Raw genomic sequence first — 19,674 nt, forward strand, 5'->3', positions numbered from 1 at the left:
CAATTGTAACCTCATTTGAAAAATGCCAGATTAGCAGCCATGTGACACTCCACGTGACGTCACAGATGCTATATGAGTTGTCAGAAGTTTTACATCGTATGAGATAACCAATGCATGCATGTGGCACATAGCTCAGGGAAGCATCTCTTAATAATCACTTATTAAAACTGCCTATTGTCGGAAAGTTTCCTTCATTTGATAAGGCAATAATAATCCTTATTTAAGCCAAGCGCTACCTGCTAGCAGCCTGCATCGTAGCATCGCATCAAGGTGACCTCACACGGTGGCAGCTGGAACCAGAATGACATCACACGGGCTATTCCCAGCATTCATACTTAGCCGTTGCATTTTCGTGCACTTAAAAATTTTCATTTATTTATTCGCCAAAAATGGATATCGTCATTTAAAAATCTAAAAGCATGAAATACGTACTCCAGGAGTAATAATTTTTCGATTTAGGCAATAAAAAAGAAATAGGAAACTACTCTATTGGGAGTTCTTGGGAAGCTTTCAATTATTAACGTATCCTTGTCTTCCTTTGATGGCCAATGAAGTTTCAAATCAATAGCAGGTTCCATTGTCTCAGCAGTTGAGTAATGGGTTTAAAGGTATACAAAGCTGAAGAAGAAACCAGCCACTCTTCGATTTTTGAAAATAATATATAATTTTAGTACTTTTTTCTTCATAAATTTATTTATATTGAAAATCAATATGCAAGTACATACGCGTGTACTTTATCATTATTCCTTGGTTGCTTCAAACTCAACTTGTTATAATTTTCTCTCGTTTATTTAGATTACCACATGGGATAAGTTTAGAATGGATACTCAGGATGAGTAGTTGCTCTGAAACAAAAGAAAGCAATCATTTGTCTGACAAAGAAGAGTTAGTTACTAGCAACTTGTAACATTGTTCCTCCAATGTGGTAAATTCAATTAAAAGTCCTTACCCTTTAAAGATAGAAAAATCAAAGAGACGTCCATCTTTTCCTTGATCAAGAGCATTGAGTTTATTAATGTCCTCACTGCTCAACTCAAAGTCAAAAATCTGAAAAGAGCCACAAAATAGGAATTCATCTTAGGGCCATCTCATCATGGTTACAGGTGGGAAGATAGGATAACCTTCTTTGCTATTACTTATATTCACAAATTGGCCGTTTAAGAATATATTATTACATAATTAATATTCATCAATTTTTCGTATTACCTCTTGCCATCTGAACTGCGACTCTAGCACTCATTACTGTAACTCGGCCAATTCGTGCGCATGGGTATAAACTGGTATGTTGGCTATTGGAAATACTACATGCCCTATAACAGTGGTTCCTAAAGTGGGCACTACCGCCCCCTGGGGGGCGTTGCTGTAGTCAATGGGGGCGAAAAGTACCAAGGGGGCGCCGGAGGGTCCTGAGAATGTGACAAATGCAAAGGTTCCGTAACCTTCCTTTTGTCTTCGTTTTCAAGCTTCGCTTCTAAAGTTTACTTTGTTTCCCGCTTGTGGAAGTAATTTAAACCATGTGTTTTCTTACATTGTAAAGTAAGAACTGTTGAAAAATATTTCCAAGCCTTTCTTGCACAAGGGAAACGTTTGAAGGGGTTTATTTTCATTTGGTCTATCGTTGGTACAACTTCACGACACAGAGAACTTAATTATTTATTAGTCATTTAATTAGCCATTGTTTTTAATTTAATTATTACAATTTTTAATTATTCATTTGGTTAATTAGTATATGATTCTGATTATTATTGTAAAGATACCGATTAGGGGGGCGTTGAGTATAGGTTTATGGATCCAAGGGGGCGGTGGCTCGAAAAAGTTTGGGAAACACTGCCCTATAGCTTTCAGAAAGTAACGACTATTTTCAGAGAGCCATGTGTAAATTATAAATAGTGGTTAATTTTTAATCCAATGAGTACAAGTGCAGAGTAAATGAAATTAATTGTTACCCATAGATCCGTTACTCCTCATCTCATTATTTTTTTGCCTTTTAGCCCTGGGTGGATAGAAGGAAATTACCCTCATTGTTTCCTAGCTGGGTAAATTGCATTTAAGTAAAAATCGTGGCTGTCTTCCTTGATGAAACAATGATGACTGACTTTTTTGCTATGAGTAGAAACTGTGTATCATCTTCACTGTCTCATAAGTCCTTTTTATTTGCTAATATTAAATTGAGCCTTATCAGTGCTAGCTTACTTTTATCTTGTACGGTCACTATGTACATACATATATATTAGTCTCACCTCCATATTTTCCTTGATCCTCTTTGGATTTGAGCTCTTGGGTATGGCTGCAATACCCTGTTGAATTATGTGCCTCAACAGGATTTGAGCAGTGGTTTTGCCATATTTCTTGGCTATATCTGTAACAGTCTCATTATTCAAAATATCTGGTACTTCCTTCCTGAAATTTAGTTTGAGATTTGGTATTAGATTCTGCAAATACACCATAGTGTGAATAGCCTTATGGTGGCAAAGAATCATAGTACATACTAGCATTTAATTTATAACATTAATAAATAATAAGATTTAATCTTAGTGAGCTTTAATTCAACTAGATTGAGAGTAATTAAGTTATACCGTATTTCTCCGAATATAGTCCCCCTCTGAATATAATCCCCCCCCCCTTAATTTTGAGGCTTCAGTTTTGGGAAAAGTTAAAAAAATGCGTTTGAATATAGTCCCCCCCTTTACTTTTGCCACGGGCATTTTTGGAAAAAAAGGAGGGACTACATTCAGACACGTACGGTAATTATATCCATGAATTTAAGTAAGTCTACGAATATAGCCCCCCCCATAATTTTGAGGCTTCAATTTTGGGAAAAAGTAAAAAAAATGGGTTTGAATAAAGTCAACCCTTTACTTTTACCATGGGCATTTTTGGAAGAAAAGGGGGCCTATATTCAGATATATACAGTATGTAACATTATTTTTCTAGGGGTGATTTTCTACTAGGGTAATACCATACCAATGATTGTAATGTTAGCATGAACGGGGATGGGAAGGAAATGAAAAAGCAGCCAACTAACCCCAATACTTTTGATGAACTAGGAGAGCCTAATGGCGAATAGGCACAAACTTTAATATTCTTAGAATTGCAGAATTCAACTAGCTCTTTCTGCTGGAAATAGAGGTGTAATTCCACTTGCAGCATAGATGGCTTTATCCGTTCCGCTGTACTCCATACACGTTCAATTTGTCTTTCGTTGAAGTTGGAGAGCCCAATGGCACGAGCTTTCCCATTAATCACCTGGTCTTCCATTGCCTGCTCAAAGATTAATTTCCATTATTTTTACCACCCAATAATAGTGTTATTCTGGCTTAACCGAATCATCATATTTTATGACACTGAGGTGAGCAGAGGCTCTTGCGTAATTTCTATTCAAACCTAGGCTCCTCGATCAGCACTTCAATGAACTAAGTCAGTTGTTGTTGAAATAGAAAGTTCTAGGCAAATATGTACTCTCAAGGTGAACTAATCACACTTTCAAAGAGCTATGGGAAAGGTGTTGTAAGTCATTGTGTAGTGCATGTATGTGATACCGAAATTCTTGAAAAAAGTTGCCGAAGTGGAGCATTTTCCGAGCATAAAAAATCATGCCTTTTTTTCAAACGTAGCCAGATTAAAAAAATTATGAATGTAAGGATGAGTTTCTGATGATATTGAGAATAAGTAGAAATAAACAACCTATTATTTCCAATTAATTTCATTACAACTGAATGAGTAGTTATCAAGATACAACACTTCAAAATGGGGCATAGCGATTGTTTGCAAGGACATTAGAGTTCATCTATATGAATGATGTACTTACAGTAGCCATTAGTAAGTCAACATCACTTAACATTTATGTCGGATTACAGGGGAGTTAAGCTACTCAGGGCTAAACAAATATAAAATGAGGGGGCTGAATTATTGCCTAGTCTCATTACGTTAGTTAGTTCAGTGCAAGCAGTTAAAAACCAGTTCGGTCGTTAGGACTCCAAAGTAGTTACATCAAGGGTCATGTATGAGTGTACTCATTAATTAATTTTACATATATCTCAGTTTATATCAATAATTATATTATATCTTAGGAAACATAAATGGAATCTGGGAAATATCCCTACCAATCCAATTGGAGAAACACTCATGAAAGAGGAGGCAACTTCTTTTAAGTTGCCACTTTGCAACTTTCACCAGATGGTTTATTGCTAATCATTGAGCACTGATGATCAGTGCTGTTTTAGTTCCAAGGTTTTGGCCTACTCACCTTCCAGATGGCGATATGATCTGTAGTCACATCTACAATCTCCTCTGAATTTGGGTCGCTGGGGTTTTTATCTTGAAATCCAAATGGCGAGTGTATCAAGTAAAGGTCTACGTAAGATAAGCCAAGGCTGTCCAAGGATTCTTGCAAATATTTTGGTACTCCAGATGGACGATTCCCATGTTTTGGCAGCTAAAATAGAAAGAGAGTTAATTAAAGATGTAGGTATTTAATCAGTATGCCTTGTTTAATCACATGCATCAATCACCAATTTTTCGGTCACAGCTAGTTATAAAGTCAGCATGTACGTATACAGTGGAGTGGTTCACCGAGACCAAAAAGGGGAGTTAAGCCAAAGAATTTGGTAGACAGGAGAAAAAGAAAAAGTATATTGAAAATTAATCATCACAATTCAGTCATTCTCTGGTAAGGTTAAAATAAGAAATAAAAAATAACTGCCCTTTTTCATGGTTTGGTGACCCCATTAAGTATGCTGTTGATCAGCTCATCTGCCTAAGGGTTAATAAGGCCGATGACTTTTGTTGTGAATAATTCAAAAAGTCAGTAACAGACCCAAAAAAAATTATGGGTGCTTTCATTTTTTTAATGTCTTCTTTATCAATAATAAGAAAAATTTCCCCATTACCAATAGTGCCACGATAGTTAATGCACAGGATTAATTTGCTTTAGGATTCTTTTACTAATTTCTAATCATGGATAGTAGGCGTGTTTTGTCAGAGCGTTGAATGTTCCAATTCAAAAGAAAAGGAGAGACCTTAAATATTTTTTGTAAGCTGTTACTTCAGGTCTTGTTTTAAAAATATGTATATTGTTTAAAGAGGGAATATGTGCCATAATGATCAGTGTTTGCATGGTGAAGTAGAGTACGAATGCATAATACATACATAGGTACAACAATGCAATTTGTCTTGTGCGCCAGATTTACTATAAAAAAATATTAGTTTCCCACTCACCTTTGTTACCACAAATAGGTCTTCACGTTTGATTCTTCCTGATTCGAGCCACTTTTTTATGATGTTTCCAACTGCTTTTTCATTTTGGTAAACATAAGCTGTGTCAATATGCCTATAACCGGCTTCCAATGCACAGTCTATTGCCTTCTCGCCGTCATCATCTAATGCCTTTTGACAAAGATAAAATTAATATCACTATCAATAATATATAAAACACTTGGAAGTACAATTGCGGGGGTTATAATTTTGTAAGGGTCACTACTCATGAGACCACTCAAGAGGGCTTCCGAGTCTTGCTACTTATACCGAAGCATTGTTTGCACCAGCCAGATGCAGAAACAAGGCAATCAAACTCAAATTTCCAGTCGTCTCGCTAACTACTTGGCATCAACAGTTTGTAATGAATCTGAAAAAAGGGAATTATCTGATCAGTGTCAAGCACATACCCCTGGAAACAGTGTTGATACCACAAAGTGGTGCAGCAGATGTGTCTCTTGGAGGCGCTAACAAGAAACCTCCTGTGTAGTTACCCTTAAACAAGAACAGGAGTGTCAACGTAGTAAACTGCGAATGGAATGAAGTGTGTTTGAGGTTTTATAGTTAAGATTTCTTCAAGAAATTACAGCAGAGTGTTGATTATCCACCATAACGGAGGGGAGAGCCCAAACAATAGGGTAGTTTCCTTCGTCAAAGAAAACGAAATGCATGGATTGCTATTCGTTAGCCACCATTACTGTATTCATAAAATACAAATTATTTGGTTTTAGAAATCCCAGTTGAGACGAATGGCAACAGTCAATTTTAACCTCATTTGAAAAAGGCCAGATTGGCGCCCATGCGATTCCACTCCACGTGACATCACAGGGACCTAATTTCTACACGAGAGGATGGGAGTTTTACATTGTCTGGGATTACTAATGCATGCATGAGGCACATTTCTCTCTATAAATCACATTTTATGATATTTTGGCACTTAAAATTACACAATTGATGGGTCGTCTGGGAGTTGTTTTACGAAAGAATATTGGTTGAGTAGAATAACTCTGTGTTACATGTTAATATTTTTCTGCTAAAATTAATTGCTTTGGGAGGGCCATTGCCCCGTGTGCCCTCTCAGGCTATACGATTGCAGCAGTGCTTTAATTAGGCGAGGGGTAGAGCCCAAACCTATGTTAGAAGGAGGAACGGAGAATCCATTCATAATCCTTTCCGTATAAATTTTAACTAGTATATCTGTTTCATTCATCTTTTGGGTTCTACCATTAAAAAGTAAGTTATTTTAGGGAGTAAAATGGTAGAAGAGTAAGAAATGGAGAATACATAGGCAAGAAAGGGGAACTTGATGAGTGCGAATGTGGAGACTTGGTCAGAAATTGATAGATTGATAATCAATTCAAATGTAAACAAAAAATGGAATAATGGAGGCTTTGCTGTATATCAATCAAATTACGTTGCTTGTACACTCTTAAGCTAAAACCGTGAAGAGGATACCATATAAAGTGAAATATAATATTTTAGAATTGACACATTATTCTATACTGGGCTTTGGTAGTGATTCCCTCTAATTACGTTTTCCAATTGCTATAGTGTAAAGTTCTTCCTTTTGTACCGTTCATTATCTTTATTGCAGACTTATGTTGTGAGGGCAATGGGCATTCAAGGAACTATTGACTACAAGATAAGGACCACTGAAAACCATATTATTGGACCAATGAGAACAGTAAAAATTTACCAGCCTTATGCCTCCATAATAACAATGTCTACAGAAAAGTTTCGAATAGGTTTTGCCAGTTGTGCTACCAAAAAAATTATACTTATTTTAATGAGGCGCAAGCGCAACTAAAAACCGACACATTTCCTGAATATCTTAAATAAATATATGATAATTAAAATAAAGAATTGGATACAATATTACACTAGCAAAACATTTACTCCCCAACTTAGTTGTTGTAGTTTTAGTTCAAACAGGAATATCTATCTATCTAAACTATCGGCAAAATTAAGCGAATTTTTGCATCACCCTGCGAATAAAATTCACTTGTTTTTACATTAAGGTAGCTCTCCTCAAGGATATATGAATGGATTCAGTGTTCAAAAATGCTAATCTATTTTTTAGAGTTAACTGAGTTAAAAATCCTCTTCATCTGAAGTGTACAGGAGATGCGAAAAAGATTCATGACGGTAAAAATATTTTTCAACTAGTTAGTTCGTGCAATCGTAACCTCCGAGCCTATGGTTCAATTCTGGCGGTCGGCCGAAGCTTTGTGAGGCGGAGAGTTTAAAACTACATTATGAAGAAACGTACTCAAACATATCTCACACGTAAATGCCAGACCATGCCAGACGGGCTGTGCCCGTGACGAAGTTTCAGAGGAAAAATTGAAAGTATCACAGCTGCAAAAAGGGGAATAGATACATATTTCACTATTTCTCCCGGAATATTTACATTTCCACCCGTGGAGGTGTATGTAGGAAAGTGGTCATTACAAGAACTTACCTGCCATGTCCCCAAGCCAAGTGCGGGGATTTTGACACCAGGTGAAAGTTCAAGATAAATTTGCTGCTTGTTAGCCATGGCGTTGTGTGTCTCTAATAGCCTCGAAGTGATTCAGACTGGTTCACAGGCCTGCAAGCCTTTCTTATCTAGCGCGAGTCCTTTTCTTACGTAAGCCCGGTAGGGCACACGGGCTAGCGTTTTCTGTAGTTCAGTGGAAGTTTCTAAAGTAGCCGTAAGGGGAGCTTGCGTCTCATTCACCAGCGTCATCTGAGTGGCCCTTTATCCACTAACAATTCATCTCGTGGTGAAACAACCAACCATTTTTAACCGCGTATTGGCTCGATATTTGAAAGTTGAAAAATATGTTCACCTGCACTGTTCTCTCATGGATAAGGAACTCATATGTAATTACTATCAAAATACAGACTTATTTCGTTACAAGAATCAGTATTTATTTCACTAAGCGTAAAAGCATGGTTCTCTTGTCTACTTTCTCTGGAAATTATAGCTTTATATAAAATCTGACCTAATTGCAGGAGGCTTTGCATTAAGAGGCTGTTTTTATAGTAAAATAAATACCATTTATTTTTGGGAAATTATAAGAGAAACAAATTGGTTTTTGGATGGATGTAATTAGTTTATGGTCAGGAGTAATATTGGTGTAATTTCTCGAACTTCATTTGCTCTAAATATTCGCTGCACCTTGATTGCATATTTGCCTGCGGAAAATGCGCTTTTGTCTGAGAAATTTCTGTGAACATCTGACACGTAATATTTTAACAACAATGGCATTTGACCTAGGATGCATGTGGTAAAATGCAGGAGACTGAGGAAGACCCTGAATGATATGGTTATCAAAACTGACAAAAAATCCATAACATCGTAGTATTGAAGAACATATATGTATTTTGAAATGTATCCTAAAGTCTCCTATGTTGGTCGCCATTCTGGAGAAAATGTGTGGTCTGTTACTAATCCATGGCTAAATTGTTTAAAGTACATCTTCTCTGCATAGCCACCTGAACAATTTTTTTATTCTCAATACCCAAAACTGTATTGGGTGAGGCTAATTTTCTTGTTGAAACAGATTTTCTCTATAGTTCGTCCGATTCGGGAAGGCTTAAATGAGTGGGTTAGAAGCCAAAGGGTACAAGTGATTTTTTTCTCAACAGAGTTAAGTTAATTGTTAGAAGAAATACACACAAAAATTGGTTGCCAAGGGGTACGAGTGAGTCTCTGTTCTGTGCTGACTTCGAGTGGAAAATCAAATGCACTACTAAACATTTAATTAATGATCCCGTTTGTTTTCTGTACGTAATTTCTGTACCTAACTCTGTTTTGAAAAAGAAAATCACTTGCACCCCTTGGCTTACAGCCCACTCAAGTGTGTTGTTGATGTCCCTGAAAGAATGGGCTTACCCAAAATGAAAACTAGGGAGGGGGGAGGGGAAACTAGCTGTGGTCGTTCAAGTTGTAACATTTTTTGCACATAAAATGTTGATGAAACCAAAATGTTAAGGAAACTATGACAGCAATTTATTAGTTTTTATAATCATCTGCTTGAAAATATAATGATTTAAAATTGATTTCCATGTCTTATATTTCTGTCATTTTTCTTCAAAGGGAAAATTTGTTCATAACTTTTGTTTGGAATTATTTATTTTCACTTCTAGGGGGGCAGTTTACCACCTCTTACTCCACGCTGGGTGCGCACAAGAAAGTGCTTGGGTATCGAATGATATTTTGACGCAACTATATATTGTAACCGTCGCCGTTTGGCCGGTGACATTATGGGTTGAATGGACGCTTTGAGAGAGGGAGAGCTTTACCTCATGGTCAAGCAGAAGTTTTTTTTGTATACGTGTGTGTGCGTGGATTGTTCCTGTGTGCGAGTGAGCGGTGTTAGCGTGATTCATTTCCCCCCACCTTCAATTCCCGCTTTCCCGAGTCCCCGTGTGGTGAAACGAACGAAGACACCCCCCCCCCTCACCCCCATGGTGATATGACTCGAGAGAGCATCCATTTACGGACCCTCCCACTGCCCCTACCCCAGGTACACCACCCCGACCCGACCCCGACTTTTGGGGATAAAAACCCTGCGACATTGGCCGCCGGGAGGAGAACGAGTCGGGTCACGCGGTCACGCTGGGCGTAAGATTGCCAAACTAAAGGAAGAAGTCAGCCTGTTTTTTTAAGTGTTGCTGGCGAAATACGCAGCCGGAGGAGGTTTATCGGGATGTGGCGTGGGTGGACAGGCTAAATTGAAGCGCGACAGGAGAAAGGAGATTGATCGGTAATTTTCCGTCGCCAAAGGAAAGCCGTCCCGCGCTACCCCATCAAGGAGACACGGCGGAAGGCAACAGCCCTCACCAGGAGCCGCAAAGAAAAGCAGAAACTCAGCTCTCAGCGTTGACGCGACACGGATCTGATAAGTACAACTGCCCCTGCCCCAAACCACGAAATAAGACATTTCCCCTCCCCCAAGATTTAAGAAGATTCCGGGCCAGTGTCGTCTACGAACCCCAAACTGAACCCCAAAATTGTTTCCCCCCATTCAGTGCAGAAGAGCCGTCCCCCCCACCCCCCGATCTTTACTGTGTTCCGATTCCCCCTAATCCCCCCCCCCTCCCGCGTGTGCGAGTGTGTATGTGTGCATTAGTTTGTAAGGACAGGGTACGTTTTTCTTGTGATTATACTGTCATTTAACATTTTGATCAGATGGTGCAAGATGAACTGATGAAATCAATCGGGCGAGAATTAGTTGTTTCCCTTGTTTGTTCAATTTTCATTTAATGTTATATTCAGTCGATTCTCTCATATGCCCGCAAGGAAGCGGCAATCTGATGTATGATTATGTACTTACGATCATTTGCTATTTTCATTAAATTTGTGTTAAACGAAGGATTTGTAGAAGGCTCTCGTTCTTTCAAGCGTACCGATCACCAAGAGGTCACTCATACGTTCCTTTCCCTTCTCGCGCACCCCGCCCCCTTTCCCTCCCAAAGAAAAAAAATCCCTTCCCCTTTTCTTGTCCACCCCAATCCCTCCTCTTCTCCCCTTGACCCGTGACGAGAGGTCACAATATAGTCGATCAAAATTTAGTTCAGCCAAAATTAATTTATGGGAGCATCTACCTTAGAAGCCATCTCATAAAATAATAATATCATTAATCGCAATCCTTACGTACATTGTAAAAGAATCTCGAAAACCACCTGCGCTAAAACAATTTCATTGACGCGATCACCAATCCAGAGCCTCTATTGTTGACTCTTGTTGGTTGGTGTTACACTCTTCATTTGGATTTGCAAATAATAATAAAATGAATTTATAACTTGCGTGAAGTCTTTTCGAGATGTTTACTGGTTAAAATCATTGTAACATCATCGACATTTCGACAGACGACTCGTCCATCGTTATCAGGGAGAATGAATAAGTGTGAACTGAACAAAATACTTTGAGATATAACTATAAACAATTACAACAATCACGTTACTCCTGATCTGACGGAAATATGCATGTGATTCGGATGGAAAGCAAGAGTTCGATCATTGTATATTTTCTTTGAAACGGGATTCCACACATTGCTAACTTTTACCCCTTGTCTCGATTAAAGGTTTTATTAATCCGGATCTGAATGTCCTCCTTGTCTATCCGAGAAGTTGTTGTAACGGCAGATTAATTTTACTCTAACCCATTTTATTTTGTGGTCCATGTTGATGATAATTTCGTTTATAGTTTTAAAAAAAAGGTAGTTTCCTTCATCAAAGAAAACAAAGTCATTGATGGCGATTCGCTACCCACCATTAGTGTATTCATAATATACTAATTATTTCGTTTTAAAAATCCCAGTTTAGACGAATGGCAACGGTCAATTTTAACCTCATTTGAAAAAGGCCTGATTGGCGCCCATGCGATGCCACTCCACGTCACTGGGACCCAGATGCTATACGAGTAGTCAGGAGTTTCATGTCGTCTGAGATTACCAATACATGCATGAGGCACAGAGCTCAGGGAAACATGTCTTAATAATCACCCATTAAAATTACCTAAGTTCGGAAAGTTTCCAACGTTTGATAAGGTATTAATAATACTTATTTAAGCCAAGCGCTACGTGCTAGCAGGGTACTCTGCTACCTGATAGCAGCCTGCGTCGTATCAGCGCTCAAAGCCTCGCCCCAAGGTCACCTCACAAGGCGACAGCTGGAACCAGAAATACGTCACACGGAGTTTTTCCCAGCATTCATACTTAGCCGTCGCGTTTTCGCTTGCTTGTTTTCACTTTTCATTTAATCGCTAAAAATAGAAATCGTCATTAAAAAATCTAAAAGCGTGAAATACGTAATCCAGGAGTAATAATATTTCGATTTAGGCAATAAGAAGATAATAAGAAACCACCCAATTGGTAGGCTCTGTGATTTCTGATAACAGTAGACAAGGCATGCTTTCTCCATTATCTTCGTATCGAAAACGTAATCTTTCATGTGATTCGAATGCTGGTCTTATCTGATTCCTCATCACTTGACCTATTCACCGCATATCGCCCTGTTTTGTATCTCACGGGTTCAATGACACTTCGAACATATTGATCAAGAATCCATATATATCATACTGATCATAAGAGAGTAAACGATATTGACGAACGGGTTGTCATAGCTGAATTAACGTTACTCCGTTCCCAAAAGGAGAGAGGTGTGGACATGGCAGATATTCAGCTCACGAAAGACGTCTATATTCCCATATTTGGTTTGGGAACATGGCAGGTTGGTGCAATGTCGTGGTCGTACTATTCGGAACTTGTGGCGCGAAATAATTACTCACAATATCAAACCCTCACTCACAAGGGAAGCGTCTTATGTTTTCCCTTGTTTTCACTCAGGAGACTCCTTTTAATTATGTTTTTGTCCGTGTCGCAGCATGAATGATTATCACGATATGTTGTTGGTTCCGGTTTATGTTGCAATAAGATATTGTGGATTCTCATTCTTACAATTTTTGCCTATTTTTTTCGAATCCGATTGCTATATTTGTTGAAATTTCCGCATTTCGCGGAGTTGGAAAGGAAGCACATAATTGGAAAGCTCCCCGAAAGAATCGATAGTTCTCGTGCTGGGAGACGTAAAAGCAAAATTTACCAGCAATAGGGTGGTTTCCTATTAGGCGTTGCTTCTGACGGGAGGGTCGCGGGTTCAAATCCGAGTGAAATTTCGGACGTGTTAGGTCCAAAGTAGTCGAAGTGCGGGGTGGTCGCAAGAGAAGGAACTGCCCCCTTTAACTTTGAATGTGGCTTACTCCTCACGTACTCAATACAACCCGCCATGAATGAGTGATAGCACTGAGTTAGTGATAAGGAATTGGGAAAAATAGAAAGAGCCCAATTCACACAAGGCCTTAAAAGGATAATGAGCTCTGAAAAAATCCACTTACATTGTACACATCAAGGTCAACACTAAATACTTGGACATTGCAATAGGGTGGTTTCCTATTATTTTTTTATTCCCTAAATCGAAAGATTATTACTCCTGGAGTACGTATTTCACGCTTTTAGATTTTTAAATGACGATATCTATTTTTCGCAATTAAATGAAAAGTGAAAATTTTCAAGGGCGCGAAAACGCGACGGCTAAGTATGAATTATGGGAAAAGCCCGTGTGACATCAGTCTGGTTCCCGCTGCTGCATTGTGAGGTGACCTTGGGGCGAGGCTTTGAGCGTTGATCTGATGCTGGCTGCTAGCAGGTAGCAGAGTACCCTGCTAGCAGATAGCGCTTGGCTTAAATAAGGATTATTAATACCTTATCAAACGAAGGAAACTTTACGACCTTAAGCAGTTTTAATAGGTGATTATTGAGAGATGTTTCCCAGAGCTCTGTGCCTCATGCATGCATTGGTAATATCAGACGAAGTAAAACTCCTATTTACTCGTATAGAAACTTGGTCTCTGTGACGTTACTTTGAGTGGCATCGCATGGGCGCCAATCTGGCCTTTTTCAAATGCGGTTAAAATTGACCATTGCCATTCGTCTAAACTGGGATTTATAAACCAAATAATTTGTAATTATAAAAACCCAAATGGTGGGTAACGAATAGCAATCAATGCATTTCGTTTTCTTTGATGATGGAAACCACCCTATTGCTTCTCGGAAGCCTTTTGTTGTAGATTTGTACACCCCATAGGGAGGTGATTCGAGAACAGCGCCCGATGGCCTATCTTTATCTATTGTCTATCTATTATACGTATAAAAGGGGATGTCTGTTTGTTTGTCCGCTACGCATTTCCATACGGATGCAACGATTGCAACCAAAATTAGTACGTAGGTGTATTTGATGCTCCCAAAGGCTATAATGCTACTTCCGGTTGTATTTGACGCGGCCTTTGCGTCGTTTTCTCATTACCGTTTGTTACGTCACACAACTTCTGCGGGGTGGGCACGCATCAAAACACGATCAAAAGGAAAAATAACTCGAAGGATTCTACACCGAAATGTTAATCGTCTTGGTGCCAACCTTTTTGCTGGGTTCACACGACGTTTTTGGTCCACTTATGGATGCACCCCAAGTAGCAGAAAATGTTGCATGGATATCCAAAAAAGATTTAAAATATCCAAATGTCGTTACATCAAACCTGTGACATTCCCTGGATATTTTATGGATATTCAGCAATAATATCCATAGAAAGAAATCTAGGAAATATTCATCCATAATATTTTCACCGAATGGTGATTATGGTGCTAATGGTACTAGTGGCATTCTCGAAACGGAAGTGCGAGACGTAAAGACCAGCGGTGACGGCCTGGTTGCCTGGCAACGGAAGTTTGTTGAACACGTTAAACGTTTGATTAGAGTGTCTTGTGAGTATTGTCCTGGAGGAATCGAGTAGAAAATCCCTTCTGTTATAGACACATGTCGTTTTGCATATTATATCCAAATTCAGAACCCTACAACAAATACATCAGTCACAAAAACAGTTTAACCTTATTTTACTAATAAGGACATAGTTAAGAAGCGAAGTTAGAATTTGTGAAGCAGCAGTTTTTGGTGCTCCATGATATTTTATAGATATCCATGTAACGTTGTACAATAGTGTTATATGGATGCTAGCAATGGATATTTATTGAACATCTTAAAGTGGGAACTTTGGATATTCTCTGGATATCCATACAAGGTTATACAACTATGCTGGACATCTTATGGATATTATGGAGGTTATTTATAACATTAAATGGATATTGTATGGATATTATCTGCTTCTTGGGACATTACAATCAATGTTGTGAAGCGTGGTGGAAGTTGATCCCATGCGTGGTGTACGGAAATCGTTTATTGCATTGTTTGCTGTTTGCTCGTCATCCGTATCCATGGTTTCACATATCAGTCTCGCAAGATTTTCAGTGTTTGTTTCCCCTCGAAATGAAAATATTATCTCGAAATCTTGACGATATTGGTTCTGCCGGGTCTGTTCCGGATTCAATATCCTGATCGAAAACAACCGAAGTTAATCAGAAGATATCTCGATATGAGATTATTTTTGGAAGCGATGTTTTTTTATCACAGGAATATATGTACTGTGTCTGATCGTGGTCGAAGCTTGATAATAGTAGGGCGATGATAGAAAAAAATTGCAATAGGTTTCATGGGTGTACCCAGCGAGGGGCAGCTGCCCCACCCCTAGAAGCAAAAATCGCAAAAGCAAAATAGTACTGAATTGAAACGAAAGCATTCAAAAAATATTTTTAAACCCACGAAAAATGACATGTATTAGCATAAGATATGTAACTAAAATAAAACTATTTGTTAAAGGAAATAATCTTATCAAATAATGTCACATCTTGGTTTCCCGCCCCCCCCCCCCTAGTTATGATCCTGGGTACGCCATTACTATTATTGTATTATTCCGGTTAATGTAGGTATCCACGGAGAACTAAAGAAGTATTCTGGGAACCTCCCCTTCCATCCAGCACTACCTTCTTCAATCCACTGTAAGGCCTACTCCCTTTCATTACATCTAAAAATCCTATTCTATTCCTTCCCCTCCCTCGTTTACCTAACATTCTACCCTCTAACACTGTTTTCAACATCCCCTACCCGCTAAGTACTCGCTCCATCCATACCTTCTGTCTCCTCCGTATCTCATCTAAAAGCTGCCTCTCCTCACCCACCATACCCAGCACTTCGTCGTTCCTCCTCCTCTCAGACGGAGGTAAACTAACGGAAAATTAGCGAGAGGTATTGCACGATTTTGTATCAGCTTCAGATTTCTTGATAGCCACTGTTTTTAAGTCCCGTTTTTCTTATTATATTGATAACTCAAACCGTTAATTATGGGATATGAAAAATGACATTGCTATTAATAATGGAATAGGAGAATACACTAATGGCGGAGAATCAAGGTTGCGTTAAAGACATCTCAATAGGGTGGTTTCCTCTTTTTTAAATTTCCTAAATAGAAAGATTACTACTGCTGGAGTACGTATTTCACGCTTTTAGATTTTTAAATGACAATACCTATTTTTCGCGATGAAATGAAAAGTGAAAATTTTCGAGCGCGCGAAAAGGCGACGGCTAAGTATAAATGCTGGGAAAAGCCCGTGTGACGTCATTCTGGTTCCTGCTGTCGCCGAGTGAGGTGAACTTGGGGCGAGGATATGTGCGCTGCTGCGATGCAGGCTGCTAGCAGGTAGCAGAGTATACTGTTAGCAGGTTTCGCTTGGCGTAAAAAAGGATTATTAATGCCTTATAGAAAGAAGGAAACTTTCCGACCATAGGCAGTTTTAATAGGTGATTATTAAGACATGTTTCCCTGAGCTCTGTGCCTCATGCATGCATTGGTAATCTCAGGCGTTGTAAAACTCCCATCTAATCGTATAGAAATTAGGTCCCTGTGACGTCACGTGGAGTGGCATCGCATGGGCGCCAATCTGTACTTTTCAAATGCGGTCAAAATTAACCATAAACATTCGTTTGAACTGGGATTTCTAAAACCAAATAATTTTTTATATTATGAATACACTAATTGTGGGTAACGATTCGTAATCAATGCCTATCGTTTTCTTTGATGAAGGAAATCACCCTATTATAATGCAGTGTGTGGCAGTTGGCTGCTAGTGAACTGTGTAGAAGAGTCATTGATTGCGTTCAGTGCACAATAAGCGACCAAAACAACCTTCCCGAAGAAAGGCAGAAATGAGAGGCCATCCTGCGTGGAAATGGTTTCGATGACAGAATTATCTCCCGAGCATGAATAAGGTCCCGGAAAAGAATGAGGAAGACAAATAAACACCACCGCAGAAGCAGCTTACTCCTCAACAAATGACAAATGCAGTCGAAAAGTAGCCTTCATGCCGTATATAAAGGGGGCGAATGGCAGAATAGGAAATATCCTACGAAATTTTCGGATAAGGGCAGTCTTCTGACCTCACGCGCAGATATAACATCTCTTAAAAACCGTCAAGGATAGAACTCCATTACAAGTCGAAGGGGTCTGCATTCCATGCCAAACCTGTGGAAAGAACTAATACATCGGCGAAACAGGCAGATTAGCGAAAACACGCTTACAATTAGAGCAACACCAGAGAGCAAATAGGGTGGTTTCCTATTATTTTTTTATCGTCTAAATCGAAAGATTATTACTCCTGGAGTACGTAATTCTCTCTTTTAGATTTTTAAATGGCGATATATATTTTTAGCGATAAAATGAAAAGTGAAAATTTTCAAGTGCGCGAAAACACAACGGCTAAGTAGGAATGATGGGAAAACTCCGTGTGACGTCGTTCTGGTTCCCGCTGCCGCCAAGTGAGGTGACTTCGGGGCGAGGCTTTGATCGCTGATACGACGCAGGATGCTAGCAGGTAGCGGAGTACCCTGCTAGCAGGTAGCGCTTGGCTTAAATAAGGATTATTAATACCTTATCAAACGAAGGAAACTTTCCGAACATAGGCAATTTTAATGGGTGATTATTAAGATAGGTTTCCCTGATCTCTGTGCCTCATGCATGCATTGGTAATCTCAGATAATGTAAAACTCCTATCTACTTGTATAGAAACTAGGTCCCTGTGACGTCACGTGGAGTGGAATCGCATGGGCGCAAATCTGGCCTTTTTCAAATGAGGTTAAAATTGACGATTGCCATTCGTCTAAACTGGGAATTCTAAAACCAAATAATTAGTACATTATGAATACACTAAGGGTGGGTAACGAATCGCAATCAATGCCTTGCGTTTGTTTGATGAAGGAATCTATCCTATTCGACTGGGGAGTGACGAAGTCCGCGGTAGCCGAACACGCAGCGCTGTGCCATGCACGCAATCGACTTTAGAGAAACAAAAATTATTGCCAAATTGAAAGGCATGGGGACTGTCTGGAGGAGGCCCAATTATATCCCATTGAAGGCTGATTTCTGTTGTCACTTCGGTCACATTTAATCGGTTTTAAAAAATGTCCGCGGCCTCGTTATGAGTTCAATGCGATCCACTTTTTCCCAATATATTACGGTATAATGTTTTTACTTGGTTGGAATAGCATTGAAAAGTAATGAACTTGATGGATCACATCATCATGTATGTAAATTTCGGTGAAAACTGCTATTTATACCTCAAATTTTCGTGAAACTCGAATCACTTTGTCCGTCAGCGACGCGAGTGGCGACTTTTGTAAACTCATTTCAATGCGCGGTGGGCGACAACACATTTACAGGCCGACTTGAGCATCCTCTGTTGTAATATTCGCGAAATATAGACTCCTCAGAGAAGCAATTATTGATATCACAAAGGAGGAGAAGAACAATTTTTAACATGGACACCGGCCCGATACTTCAGATCCCAATTAATTTGAAATGATAAGAAATTCCCAATTCCTCCGCCTAATTTGGCCGTGCCCTCAGTATTAATATTTTGTTTTCATGGTAAAATAGTTCTCGGAGTGTAGGTCAAATGTATGTGATGCAAAAAAGTTTTGGCCAACGTTTCAGTTTGCTTTAAACATCAGGGCTTCAATATGTCCTAAGGTTCCTCTCATATTTTTTCTTAAATTTTCCATATTCGAAGTCCAAAAAATGGGTTAAGGTTTGATGTTATTATGAAGCTACTTCTTCAGATTCTTCTCCTTTTACTTCTATATTGTAGCATAAGATGACGGTGACATGAAAGTGATTAATAACTTTCCTCCTTCGTTGATTAGATAATTAATTTTTTTCTTCTTGTCTTGACCTCGTTTAATTCATGGTAAAATAGTTCTCGGAGTATAGGTCAATGTATGTGATGCAAAAAAGAAAGAAAACCCATAATCCTTAACCCATTTTTTGGGCTTCGAAAATGGTAAATTTAAGAAGAAATACAAGAGGAACCTTAGGACATATTGAAGCCCTCATGATAGTTTAAAATAAACTAAAACGTTGGCTATAACTTTTTTGCATAACATACATTGACCTTTACTCCGAGCACTATTTTACCATGAATTAATCGAGGTCAAGATAAGAAGAAAAACGATTAATTATTTTGTATTTTAAATTTTCTCACTGTGAAGAGATGGTTACCTTGTGGTCCCAACATATTTCATATTGGATTATATGTCGTGGAAAATATGCCCAATAGTCGCTTCGAGAAATAGCTTTGACCCGCCAGGCGCTTGTAGGTTAAGTTAGTTCTTCTGGCGACCACTCGGCGCTGGCAGCGTGAAACTTCCCCGACGCCATTTCGCCCGCGGCATATGTAGGTACTACTGGCTGCTTTGCCATTTAAATACATTCGGGGAAATTTAAAAAAATTCAGACTGGTAATCAGGAAAAGATAGGGAAATGGAAAGGTGGAATGCATCTTTTCCGAGAAATAAAGGCAATATCATTTACATTAAAATGCCTACATATACTCTCTTGTACTTGAGTGGTTTGGAAACCAAGGGGTACAAGTGATTTCTTTTTTCTGCACACAGTTAGGTACAGAAATTAGGTATAGAAAACAAACGAAATGA

The 19,674-nt window shown here is 38.9% G+C and overlaps 2 protein-coding genes across 2 annotated transcripts in view; one reads left to right on the top strand and one right to left on the bottom strand.

Moving 5' to 3' along the window:
- Nucleotides 1-671: 671 nt before the first annotated feature.
- Nucleotides 672-7,918, bottom strand: LOC124168274 (1,5-anhydro-D-fructose reductase-like). Its single transcript, XM_046546419.1, has 7 exons — nucleotides 7,715-7,918; nucleotides 5,218-5,385; nucleotides 4,247-4,435; nucleotides 3,026-3,261; nucleotides 2,241-2,400; nucleotides 950-1,047; nucleotides 672-845 (listed from the first exon to the last, which is right to left on the bottom strand). The coding sequence occupies exons 1-7, from the start codon at nucleotides 7,790-7,792 to the stop codon at nucleotides 815-817; spliced, it is 960 nt and encodes a 319-aa protein (XP_046402375.1). The 5' UTR covers nucleotides 7,793-7,918; the 3' UTR covers nucleotides 672-814.
- A 4,473-nt stretch (nucleotides 7,919-12,391) lies between these two features.
- The window catches only part of LOC124168054 (1,5-anhydro-D-fructose reductase-like), a 56,820-nt gene continuing 49,537 nt past the window's right edge, over nucleotides 12,392-19,674 (top strand). The window contains exon 1 of the mRNA XM_046546156.1: nucleotides 12,392-12,474. Within this exon, the coding sequence (XP_046402112.1) occupies nucleotides 12,412-12,474 (63 nt within the window). The 5' untranslated portion in view covers nucleotides 12,392-12,411. The remainder of the gene's footprint in view (nucleotides 12,475-19,674) is intronic.

Source organism: Ischnura elegans, chromosome 11 (genome assembly GCF_921293095.1).
Source record: "Ischnura elegans chromosome 11, ioIscEleg1.1, whole genome shotgun sequence".
NCBI lineage: Eukaryota > Metazoa > Arthropoda > Insecta > Odonata > Coenagrionidae > Ischnura > Ischnura elegans.

What these genes read in the sequence shown, in the direction of transcription:
- LOC124168274 (XM_046546419.1), bottom strand. Translation starts at nt 7,792, where the DNA reads ATGGCTAACAAGCAGCAAATTTATCTTGAACTTTCACCTGGTGTCAAA. An exon ending in TTGGCTTGGGGACATGGCAG is followed by an intron (nt 5,386 to 7,714) that starts GTAAGTTCTTGT and finishes CTTTGTCAAAAG; the next exon opens with GCATTAGATGATGACGGCGA. An exon ending in AGTTCATCAAAAGTATTGGG is followed by an intron (nt 2,401 to 3,025) that starts GTTAGTTGGCTG and finishes ACTAAATTTCAG; the next exon opens with GAAGGAAGTACCAGATATTT.